A 12,737-nucleotide genomic window follows, 5' to 3' on the forward strand; every position below is an offset into this window, starting at 1 on the left:
CGCATAATGCACCGCATAACATTTATGCGGTCGCATCGTTGACCGCATAATTTCTTCCAACTGACCCCAATTAACTATCTCACTCTGCGGCCATTATGCAGTCCGTAGAGTGATTCTGCGGTCGCATAATGGACCGCAGAAATGCACTACTCCACCAAAACTTTTCTTTTACTTTCCTGTGCATTGTTCAACCCAAAAAGTCCAAGCCGCGGTGAGCCTAGTCCGGCACCATAAAACATTGTTTTCTTTGCAAATTTTACCAGGCCTTACACTTAAGTACTTTGAATTTTTTTTTTCTGGGGTGTTACAAAGTGTACGGGGAATATTATAAGTGATGTGGGGTCTAAGGATATGCCTAAGTCTAAGTGAAGTTGGAAAATTATATGATGGACTAAAGTTCCAAATGAGTATGTACAAGACAACCTTTCAAATGAAAGATCTTCGAGTCTAGTTTCTAACGCTTCAAACCGTTCTTCGTTTGCACACTCCTACAAGAAGTTATGACCAAATTACCAAAGGCTGGTAAAAGGTGACACAACCGCCGCCCCATGCGGCGCGCCTGTGTGGATTTCCAAAACACTTCGCAAAATCAATTCTGGGCACATTTTTCACTACCGCGCCCACCCCGCGCCGCGACTGTGCAATTTTTGGGTTTTTTATAACCCGACTCCCATTTCATTTATCTATCCTAAGGGTTCATTTTTGGGGGATTTTCTGGTGTTTTAGAGAGTGGGAAGGGCGATTCTAGAGAGAGAAAATGGACGACTAAGGATTTCACTACCTTACCTTGAATCAAACCTTAAAATTTCATCAAAGGGTTGCTAGGGCTTTAAAGAGGTAAGAATTTCTTTCCCCAATCCTTCAATTTCGAAATTTACCTAGAAATGGGTAATTAGTAAGATAATTCTTGGGTATGTAAGTTGGCTATTTTGCGTGCATTTGTTATGGTAAAGAATGGGTCGTGGGATGATGGATTCCTCCATGAAAGGACCTTTAAACCATAATGTACACCTAGTGTTTGATAAAATGCTCAAATGAGCTAGAACCATGATCATCTTCTTAATATTGGTTCAATTTGTTACATTTCTAAAATAGATCGAAGTTTCTAAGATTTTCGGAACATTTTTAGAGTTTAAGGAAGATCAAGTGAGCTATGTTGGCTAAACTCTTCTCTTAGAATTGAATCCCACGGTGTTCGTGTAATTTGTGTAAGTCCCGAATTGATCATTATAAAATTGGCTATTCTGAATATACTTGTGTTGAAAGATATGTGTTCAATATGAATTCCAAATGCTTTTGTCATGTTATATTATCATTTGAAGATGTGTTAAAAGTATGGGATGTGTGTTGAAAATGTTAAGACTTCAAGTCAAGTTCAAATGAAGGTTGTTATGCCAAATTGTGTGAAAGGTGTCTATGTGCCTAAGATTCTTAATTGCTCACATGTGTATTTAAATTCTTGAATTTGAAAGCCTTATTGTTGTTGATGACAATTATGACGTTTGAAAGTGGAAAAAGGATTTGAATTATGAAATACGGCCAAGTGCCAAGAATGACTTTATAATTATGGCCACTAGTGCCAATGTAATGAAAAGATGTGAAAGAAGTATGAAATGAGATGATTGATATAAAAAGGTTGATGTCTCGAATGAGATGGCCTAGCTGATCGGGTCGTGATCGAACACCATGCCGCACATATAGTGGTGATTATGCTAGAAATTATGATTGTGGTTGATGTTTCTAATGAGATGGCCAAGACGGTCCGGTCGTGACCGGACTCCGTGCTAAAAGTATGATAGTATTGGTATTGTGAATATTGGTATCGTGAACGGTGTCATATTGATACTAAAGACCTCTCAACTTAACATATGGAAACTTATTTGAACACTATCTTGATCCTAATTGAGGTTTGATATTTTTTTAGGCTTCCACTGATATTATGATTATACTTGCTCGTATTATTTATCATTCTATTGAGAGGGTGTTTTGTCATTCATACTAGTACTATTCCATATGTACTAATGTCTCTTTTAACCGGGGGCACTGCATCTTCAATGGATACAGGTGGTTCCACAAAAGGAGACACTGATCAGTGATAGTGGTACACCCTCTTCCCAGCAGACTTGGGTGAGCCCACTTCATTTCGGGGTCATGTATCTTTTGTTCCTTGTGTATTATGTTTGAGGTATAGCCGGGGCCTTGTTGCAGGCATTATCATAATACTCTTCTATATCTATTAGAGACTCCGTAGGCATAGTGTGGGTTGTATATTGGTGTTGGGAAAGTCAAACAATGTTATGTTGTGTTTGAATTACTTGTTCCACTTTAGACCATTAAATGTGTGTGAAATTTGAGACTCTAAAATGATGTAACTAATGGTAAAAAATGGGTATTGCAGCATGATCACCTTATTGTCTAATTAACGAAAATAAGTATTCTCTTTATTCATGGATGAGTTTGGACAGATGGAAATCTAATAGGCTTGCTCGGCCGGGTTCACTCGGTTGAGCGCTGGTCGCGCTCCCCGAGTTAGGGGCACGACAGGTATGGAGTAAAAACTTACCTCTAGGATGAAGACCTAGTGAATTCTTCTTACAATTTCTTCAACTTTGAGCAAGAACTGATGGATAATGCACTTAGGAACTCCCCCTCTCACTCTTTGGCACTCCCTTGCTCTAGAATATATGTTTTTGCTTCAAAAGTGGTCCATTAATCTAATACATCGAAATAGGATCGGGTAAAAAAAGTAGAAAAAAGGAGCCTTGTCACAGATCTGCGGTCGCATATGCGACCGTATAATACTTCTGCGGTCCGCAAAATGGTCCTCCAGAACTGAGCAACTCAGCCCCACTCTGCGGCCATTATGCGGTCTGCAGACCTATTCTGCGGTCGCATAATATGCCGCAGAACCTCCCTCAGGAAAATGTTCATGTTACTTCCTCGGTCTGCTTCCTCGGTCGATGTGCGACCCGCAAAATGGTTTTGCGATTGCATAGTGACCGCACAATAGCACCCAAACTTTGCCCAGTTTTCTGCTTCATTCTGCGGCCCGCAGAGTGATTCTGCGACCGCATAGTGGGCCGCAAAAATGTCTTTTTCTTCCAAAATATTTCCTTTAATACCCAGCGCACTGTCCAACCCAAAAAGTTCGTACCAGGGCAAGCTTGCTCCCCGTGAAGAATCTCCAGATTCGTCAACACATAGTCTATTTCGGCACCACAAAATCTCGGGTTTTAGGTAAACTATTTACGGGGTCTCACATCCTCCCCTACTTAAGATCATTCATCCTCGAATGAGGGTCAGAATCCTTCATTAGCATCCAATGTGGCTCATTTGTGACTTCATACACCAGCAGTTCCAAATTTTGGCTAACTTCATAAATTTCCAAAATGCTTGCCAGAGTCTCCCCTGTAACTGGGCCTAACCACCTGTCAGAGAATCCCAGAAACCACTCCTTACAACATATACATAATCCGATGACGCAATATAACATAAAGCAACACCAATCGTGGCCTAATAAGCACTATATTACCAGAAAAGGAACACCCTTAATATCAACGGTACAAATGATACATAATTAATTGAAGCTAACTCTTAGCATTTTCATAGAACACAACTTTATAAATACATGGCTATTCAAACAAATAAGGATACTTCTTCTTCATTTCTGCCTTGGCTTCCCAGGTGGCCTCTTCAACCTGTTAGTTCTGCCATAGTACTTTCATGGAGGCAATCTCTTTGTTTCTCAACTTTCAGACTTGCCTATCAAGGATGGAAACTGGAATTTGTTCATAAGTCAATTCTTCATTAACCTCAATGGTCTCAATCGGAGAAATAAGCGACGGATCTCCAACCACCTGCTTCAACATGGACACGTGGAACACCGGGTGCACCAAAGACATCTCTGGAGGTAGTTCTAGCCTATAAGCCATCTGACCAATCCTTTGAATGATTATGTACTATCCGACATACCTCAAACTCAATTTCCCTTTCTTGCCAAATTGCATCACACCATTCATAGGGGAAACCTTCAGGAATACCCAATCATCTTCTTTGAATTCCAAATCCCTGCGACGCAAATCTGAATAAGACTTTTGATGACTCTGAGCAGTTTTCAACCACTCCTTAATGATCTTAACTTTTTCCATAGCCTGATACACAGGGTGTTGCCCTATCAATTCCGCTTCCCTAATCTCGAATCTCCCAATGGGAGATCTACATCTCCTACCTTATAAAGCCTTGAAGGGCGCCATCTGAATGCTACCATGATAGCTATTGTTGTAGCCAAATTCTATGAGCGGCAAATTATCATCCTAGCTACCTTTGAAGTTAAGAACACAAGCGCATAACATATTCTCAAGCGTCTGAATAGTTCGCTCTGCCTGCCCGTCGGTATGTGGATGGAAGGATGTACTAAGATTCACCTGAGTACCCAAACCTTGCTGAAATTTCTTCCAAAAATTATCCGAGAACTGTGCCCCTCGATCCGAGATAATAAAAACTGGAGTGCCATGCAACCTGACTATTTCGTTGATGTACATTGGGCATATTGTTCTGGTGTGTTGGTAGCCTTAATCGACAAGAAGTGTGCTGATTTTGTGAGTCGATCCACAATCACCCAAATCGAGTCGAATTTATGAGGAGTGTGAGGTAGCCCTACAACAAAGTCCATGTTAATCATTTCCCTCTTTCACATTGGAATTTCTATGTTCTGTGCCAACCCACCGGGCCTTTGGTGTTCAGCCTTCACTTGCTGACAATTTGGACATCTCACCACATAGTCCTACATTCCTCTTCATATCGTTCCACCAATAGACTTCCCTAAGATCATGATAAATCTTTGCAGAGCCCGGGTCCAACCGATGAACTTCCTTGGCCAACGGCTTTTGATATGCCTCAAGTGAGCCAAACTACCCATAAATTTCCGGCTAAGAGTATTCGCTACAACATTAGCCTTCCCAGGATGATATAGGATGTCGATGTCATAATCCTTGAGTAACTCAAGCCATCTTCTCTGTCTCAGATTCAATTCCTTCTGGTTGAAAATATATTGAAAGCTCTTATGGTCCGTGAATATATCCACATGGACCCCATACAAATAATGACACCAAATCTTCAATGCAAATACCATCGCCGCAAGCTCTAAGTCGTGTGTTGGATAGTTCTTTTCATGATTCTTGAGTTGCGTAGGAGCATACACTATCACCTTTCCATGTTACATTAATATGCACCCAAGTCCGATCCTTAAGCATCGCAATATACCACAAATCCATCTGTACCCTCTGGTAGAGTCAACACCGCTACCATAGTTAATCTTGATTTCAACTCTTGGAAGCTCCTTTAACAAGCACCTGACCATTGGAATTTAACCGCCTTATGCGTCAATTTAGTGAACAGAGAGGCAAGAGTAGAGAACCCCTGCACAAACTATCTGTAATATCCAGCTAAGCCCAAGAAACTGCGAATCTCTGTTGTAATGGTAGATCTAGGCCAATTCTTCACGACTGAAATTTTCTGGGGTCTACCTCAATTCCTTCTCTAGAGACAATATAACCCAAGAAAGTAACAGATTCAAGCCAAAATTCACATTTCAAAAACTTTGCATTTAACTGATGCTGATACAAAGTCTGCAAAACTGTCCTGAGATGATCAGTATGGTCCTCTCGACTTCATAAATAAACAAAAATATCATCAATAAACACAATCACGAAGGAGTCGAGGAAAGTTTTGAAGACCCAATTCATAAGAGCCATGAAAGCTGCGGGGGCATTTGTTATCCCGAAAGACATTACCAAAAATTCAAAGTGCCCATACCAGATCCTAAAATCTATTTTTGGAATATCCTACTCCTTGATCTTCAATTGGTGTGTTATACCCTGTGCGTCCCAAGGTGACGTATAATGAGTATGAGACTTGTTAATCATGATTTAAATGAGTATAAAATTATAATATGACTATATATGATGATTGGATAGAAAATATAAAGTTTGGAAAAAATTGGATTTAAGTTGCGGAAAATAACGACTAAGGATTTGCTTTGTAACGGAGATTTTTGAGAAATAAATTTCGTGTACTAGGTGAGGTCTTTCTAGGACATAATATATACCAAATTGAAGGTCTTTGAATTTAGTTTCCAATGCACTTGACCATTCGTTCAAACAACATCCGGATAAAATGATATAAGCGTCGGAAGATGGGCTAATGCGAGGGTGCCAAGCTAGAACCTCTTTGATTTCAAAAGTTGATTTATAGGTTTTAACTCATCGCTGTCATCATTTTTACATAGAACCCGACCAGAGAACACCATATAAACTATCCTTGAGCTCTCTAATAGGGTTTCAAAGAATTCTAACATCCCGGGTATGAAATCAAGATGCGATAACATGAGAACGATCCCTACGACGTAAGTATCATTATACCGCCTCTCGTTTTTCTTTGTAGTTCAAGTTTTGGAAGGTACTTCATAGGTAAGAAACGTTTAATTTCTGTATTTAAGTGTTTAAATATCAAGGAAGGTTGATCATTTCGAGAAATGAGTTGGTGCGTCCAATGTGATTACAAAGACAAAACAATTTAGACCCCCAGAGTAATACAAATTAGCATGGGCTAGTGAACAAAATAAATTGAACATCAATTAGGGATCAAATGAGGTAATGATAGTTGACATCAAGAGAATTTCAAATATCGCATTCCAGCAATAATACAATCGACAACAGAAGAATAACCTTCAAAGGTCACTCAAGAAGACGCTTCCCTAAAGCAAGAACTTTGAGCAAAGTTAGTCTTAAGGGACTAAGTGTTCCAATTACACTAGGTATCAGATACCGTCGTGTGTAAGATATTCAATTATCCTTGATACATAAGGGTTACTGCAAGGCAAGTAAGAGTCAATAAAGACGTGAAAAGACGTCGAAGATGAAGAGGTAAAATATTTATAAGTAAGTCTTCATAGCATTACATGTTAATACTCCCCTAAAGGGGAAAAGATGGTATAATATGGTATTAAGTCAGAGTTAAGTGGTTCAGGTAACTATGGAATAGTAAAGGAAGAATGCAGTAAATGGTAAAAGGAATGATATTGCATTTATTCAGACCCTACAGACATGATACGAGTCCAGAACATTATGCAAGCACGACACCGAGGGGAGGCAGTAAGGGTTCCCACACTAGATGTTATTGATAAATAAGAGCGAATGAACACTTGATGCATTAGGAGCCAGTGCAAAAGTTAAGTTAAGGTAGAAGACATAACCCAAGAGTGGTTACCCAGAAGGTAAATATGAGCATGGACTGACGAGTAGTTAGTAGTTCATTCAGGAATTCAGGAAGAGCCTAGTCATGGCTAGACAAGAGGTTCAGATAAATCAGTAGATTATGCAAGATAAAGGAAGTGAAACCCAGCATAGGAAATTCGATGTCGTATCTATAAAGCCAGATTAAAAAAAAGTACCAGTCTCATAAGGAGTAAGTATGAAGCTCCCACCAGATTGTGTACGCACTAGAGCTGCAAGTTTATAGTAGAGCTTCAAGTTGTGGATGTGAATTCTACCTATGTGGAAGAGAGGTTATGAAAGAGACAGAAGATACAATGCGAGATTAAAAGCTAAGTAAGTTAAAGGTTAAGACGGTACGAGATGCACAAGTGTAGGAGGTTATGAATAGTCCATACATCAGATAGAGGGCTAAAAGCACCGTGATTCAGTATCCACAAATGATAGTGGTGTTGTCAGTGGAATATCTTCTAGCCTATAGTTTCCAAGTACCGAGAGGCCTGGTTAAGAGATTAAAGAAGAGTTAGAGACGGTTTGATGTCTCGCTTGAAGTTCCAAAATAACATAATGAAATGTATGGTGCTAGAAAGTTAAAGAAAGGTTGTGAGTACTATAAATAAATATGTATAGGTCGCAAGATAAAGTATGGTAGAGCAACAGGGTTTTAGGCGGACATGAGTAAGGATAAGCAGAGGTGATTGAGAAGCTGACGAGAATAGGTAAGGCCTCGGAATTAAGCCCATCAAAATAAGAGAGCTGATGGTTTCCGTAAGTTATAAAAAAAAAACTCAATATAGCCTGAATGAACTTAGAGGAGTCTAAGACTATGAGCAATTTGAAGAGATGAATTGCTGCCCTGGTAGTAGAATAAGGGTGTAATTATGATAGATAAGAGGATGACGTTAAGGCCATTGATTGGTTAATGATTCAAAAAGAAGGGATTTCATGAATTGCATGAGATTAGAATACCCCTCATAAGATGAATCACGTTGGGATGCGATGAAATACGGTTATTGAAGTATAGTATCGCCCCTAGGTGGATCGAGCAAATAACTTCAGATGTTCTCTGATGAGACGTGATCCCTAAGGACAATGTATTACCTAAGAGGTTTCAATTTATCAGTGGTAGATTATAGATCAACATTAAGATGAATCAACAATAGGCAGATAAAAGTTCCAAAGTATGAGATGATATTAGGCCGTCATTCTTAAGATGAATAGTAATGAGGAAGAACTAAAGGACTTAGATTTATACATATAGGATAAGCAGCGAGAGGGTAACCTGGAGTTGGGTAGCAAACCTCGACAATAATAAAATGAAGTAAGTGTGATGGTGTAGTATAACCTACCTAGATGTAGTAAAGCCATAAGGATATATTTATAAGGCTACGAAACAAGATATCGCAACAGTCGTAAGTTTGACAAAGTACCAAGCAAAGAACTTAACTACACCTATATATACCGGGAGGAACAACTTGTCATAGTTCTATATATGTTCCCAAAGTGAGGCCTAGATATTGGCTAAAAGCTGGAGGAAAAGGAACAGAAGAGTTGCATAGGCGCACATACAAGGACAAAGTCGTACAGGCTGCATGACAGAATGTCGCAATAATTACAAGGTTGGAAGGATTCAGACCAAAAGTCGTGGTGTCAGAAAGAGGCCTAAAGTGGGGAATGCCCTGGCCTATGGATTTATTCATAGAATAGTTGCCTAGATGGAAAGGCCAGCAATAAATTATTTATAAGAGATATAGGTTATGAGACTGATATGTGCAGCAGTCAACATTCGAGGACGAATGTTCCAAAGGGGGAAATGATGTTACAACCCATGTTTTCGTACGTACGAGTACGTCGTAAGTCAATTGATGTAAGCTCAGAAATGAAATCATATTTGAAAAGTTTACAAAGTAAGATAATAATGTTACCTCTGAGGTTACAAATATTTAAGATCATGAACAACAAGTACAAAGAGGGTTGGACGGTTCAGAAGCTAAAGCAATTGAAGAAAATAATGTTTCGTCGAAAGTCGACAAGTTGGGAATGTTATAACATGTACCTTTGGGGTGAGACTAGGGTGCTTAATATGATAAGGAGATTATGTTATGATTTATATTAGTCGTATGACATCCGTGTATTATGTTTTGAAGTCAAGCGAGTTGTGGAACAAAAGTCGATGAAAGTCATCACAAGTTACATTCATAAGTTTTACTGAAACTTTGGGTCCAATGTAACTTCAATTTTCTCCCAATATACTTAGAGTTATGGGGTTTTCTACCCATCAAATTAAAGATCTATGAGTCTATTTTCCAGTGCATTAAACCGTTTGTCAATACAACATTGGAGTAGAGAGATATGGTCATTGTTGCGATACTGCGCAAGCTGCTAGGTGACAAGTAGGTGTGTCACCTACTTGCTTAAATGAGAGCCCAAAAATGGGCCATTTCGGGTCGTCCAAAGAGGCCTTTTAAAGGCCTATTTTCTTCATATATTAGACTTAAAATAGATAATAATAACCAGACATAAGCTCTGCAAAATTCCTCCCAAAACTTTCCCACAAACCCTAATTGATTTTCTCTCCATTTCAAGTTCTAATTGGAGGTAAAGCCTAGAGTTTGAAGAACCAAGATAGGAGCTGAGTTATCCAACAAATAAGGTAAGTTTACTGCTCTCTTTCATCCATTTTTTCTTCTGTATATGCATAGTTAGTCGTTCTATATTTGTAAGAACTCACGGGACGGTGATCGGAAGCTGTGAGTTTGAGTTATTCACTTGTAGCGGACTGTTTTGTGGACTGTTTTATGGACTGTTTTGTGGTGCTGCTGGGCAGCGTGTTTTACTAATGTTTTGTGGAGTTTTGGAGGAGGATGGGTGTGGATAAACACCACATAAATGCAGGATGTTGGGCTGGTTGTTCATCGTAACAATTTCGGGTTGTTGACACTACTACGGTGGTCGTTTTGTGTATGAAGAGATTGGGGTGTGTTGGGCTGTTTTGTAGTATTGTGTGGTGTGCATAAGGTTGGAAACTAATGTATATATGTTTTTATTGTTGTTTTTGGTGTTGTGGTGTTATCTTGAATTTGGAGGAAGTAAGGATTATAGGGGAGATGCTGTCCGTTTTAATATAAAATAAGCTTGTCGTTCGTTGTGCGATAGTTGTACCTTTCGTAACTTAACGATAGCATTATTATCATTCTTGTAGATTAAGGTGCAAAGAGGTGAGTTCAACTTGGTGATTGGAAATATTGTGATAAGGTATGTTAAGGCTAAGCCCTTCCTTCATTTTGGCATGATCTCATAGCTACATGTGTTAATAATGAGACATAAAGAGAAGTTCGTATTCATGAATTTATTCACATTATTCTAGTGTCATAAGTTACAATATTATTCCTTATCGGGACTTCATATTCAGTTTAGTTTTGTCTTTATTCAGTCAAGAGAGCAGAGGGTCTATATATATATACAGTATTACACTATTTTCACCACCATCGAGCTATAATCGGTGGGCAGGCCCCAATTGGGCAACCTCTGATCAGATGGTAAGTTATATACCGAGCCTACTATGGCCGAGCGCCTATGAGCGAGCCCAGAATGGCTGAGATACAGAGCCTAGTATGGCCGAGCGCCTATGAACGAGCCTACTACGGCAGGGCAGTTACACATACCGAGCCTTATAGGGCCGGACAACTATTTTACATACTATATGGAGAGAGTTGAGTCTGTATCAGCAGGTAAGCATATCTTCAGATTATTTGTGACTCCCAGTTACATTCCGTTATTATATCATCAATTCAGTTTCAGCTTTCAGTTATTTGTACTGACGTCCCTTTGCTGGGGACACTGCATTTCATGCTTGCAGGTCCTGATAGACAGCTGGATAGACCTTCCCAGTAGACAGAGCCAAATATCTGCTTGGTTGGTAAGCTCCACTTCCCCGGAGTTACCAGGTCTAGACCTTGGAGTCTGTTTTATATATATACAGGTTTGATGGGTAGGTCGAGGCCCTGTCCCGACCATGATACAGTTCAACTATCTCTAGAGGCTTGTAGACAAGTCCTGTATAGTTTGTATAACACTATATGAGTTTTTGGGTATGTTTACCCCTTAGATGAGAAAAATGATATTTCCAGACGATTCAGAATATGGCCTCATCGGCCTAGGTTGAGGGTTATTCCTCTAGAGTTCACATTTACAGAGTGGTACGCTATGGCCGAGTATGGTACCGGGTGCCGGCCACGCCCCTTCAGGTTTGGGGCGTGACACCTGCGAACTCACTCCATCTCGCCGGAGGGCTCCCCTCCTCACAGGAATCTTCCCACATCTCAAACCAGGAATATGACACCCCTTTCAGACGATAGGAGGCCAACTCTACTTCCTCTGTCTCAGTAGCACGCATAACTCGGAGAGTCTTATGCATCTCATCAATGAAATCCTGAGGGTCTGCCTCGGGATCAGTACCTGTGAAAACTGGATGGTCTAATTGAAGGAATTTGTTTACCCTGGAACCAGAAGAATCCCCTTGCAAGCTAATTGAGGTGGGTGCAACATTTGACCTCTGAACCTGGGAAGCCACTAGCTGAGTCAACATCTGAATAGCTCATCTAAGATCCACATCAGAAATACCGGGACCTGGAGCTGGGGCTGGAGGTGGAACAGGTATATCGGCGGGAGGGATTGTGGCACTCTCTTCGGGTGTAGGAACTGGGGTAGTCTGTTCTGGAGTAGACAAATCAGGCAGTGTGATAGTAGGGGGATTATCCTCACCCGCATTATCAAGTAGGGGATCAACAACCACTTCTGGGGTGGCATTGGCTTCTTGGCCAATTCTCGCTCTCTTCTTAGGTGTCATTTACTGAAAGTTAGAACAATGCACCAGTTAGAGAAGAACAACCTCATATTCTGCTCTATCGCCCGATATTGAACAACAATGAAGGGTATTATTCCTAAATGCCCAAGTAGTCCCCTAATTATAGATGTGGTCGACAACACACCGATAAGAAGGGCTCTACTAGACACGGCTTCGAGACATCCTAGGATACTTTAAAACCTTAGGCTCTGATACCAATTTTGTCATGCCCCAACCTCGGGGAGCGCGACCGGCGCTCAACCGAGTGAACCCGGTCGAGCAAGCCTATTAGACCTTCCCTACCCGACTCATTCATGATCCGAAAAGAGGACGCGTTATCATCTGCTAAATAGGGGAGAGATTAGATATACATGCATAAACATTGCTAGTCCATTTTGCATTATATACATTATGCCATAGTTAAGTTTTCAAAATACAACTTAGTCCAATGACCACTTCGATACCCATACACGACCCACATAAACGTCTACGGAGCCTCTAATGATACAAAAGACAATCATGACAATGATGGCAACAAGGCCCCGGCTATACCTCAAAATGTGGTAACTTATATAAAATAAGGAACTACATGACCCCAGGAAGAAATGGGGCTCACCAAG

The 12,737-nt window shown here is 40.3% G+C and overlaps 1 protein-coding gene across 1 annotated transcript; it reads right to left on the reverse strand.

Moving 5' to 3' along the window:
• Positions 1-3,268: 3,268 nt before the first annotated feature.
• Positions 3,269-4,148, reverse strand: LOC138907582 (uncharacterized). Its single transcript, XM_070198183.1, has 3 exons — positions 3,973-4,148; positions 3,763-3,921; positions 3,269-3,428 (listed from the first exon to the last, which is right to left on the reverse strand). Exons 1-3 carry the CDS (start codon positions 4,146-4,148, stop codon positions 3,269-3,271), a joined length of 495 nt encoding a protein of 164 aa, XP_070054284.1.
• Positions 4,149-12,737: the final 8,589 nt, after the last annotated feature.

Source organism: Nicotiana tomentosiformis, chromosome 3 (genome assembly GCF_000390325.3).
Source record: "Nicotiana tomentosiformis chromosome 3, ASM39032v3, whole genome shotgun sequence".
NCBI lineage: Eukaryota > Viridiplantae > Streptophyta > Magnoliopsida > Solanales > Solanaceae > Nicotiana > Nicotiana tomentosiformis.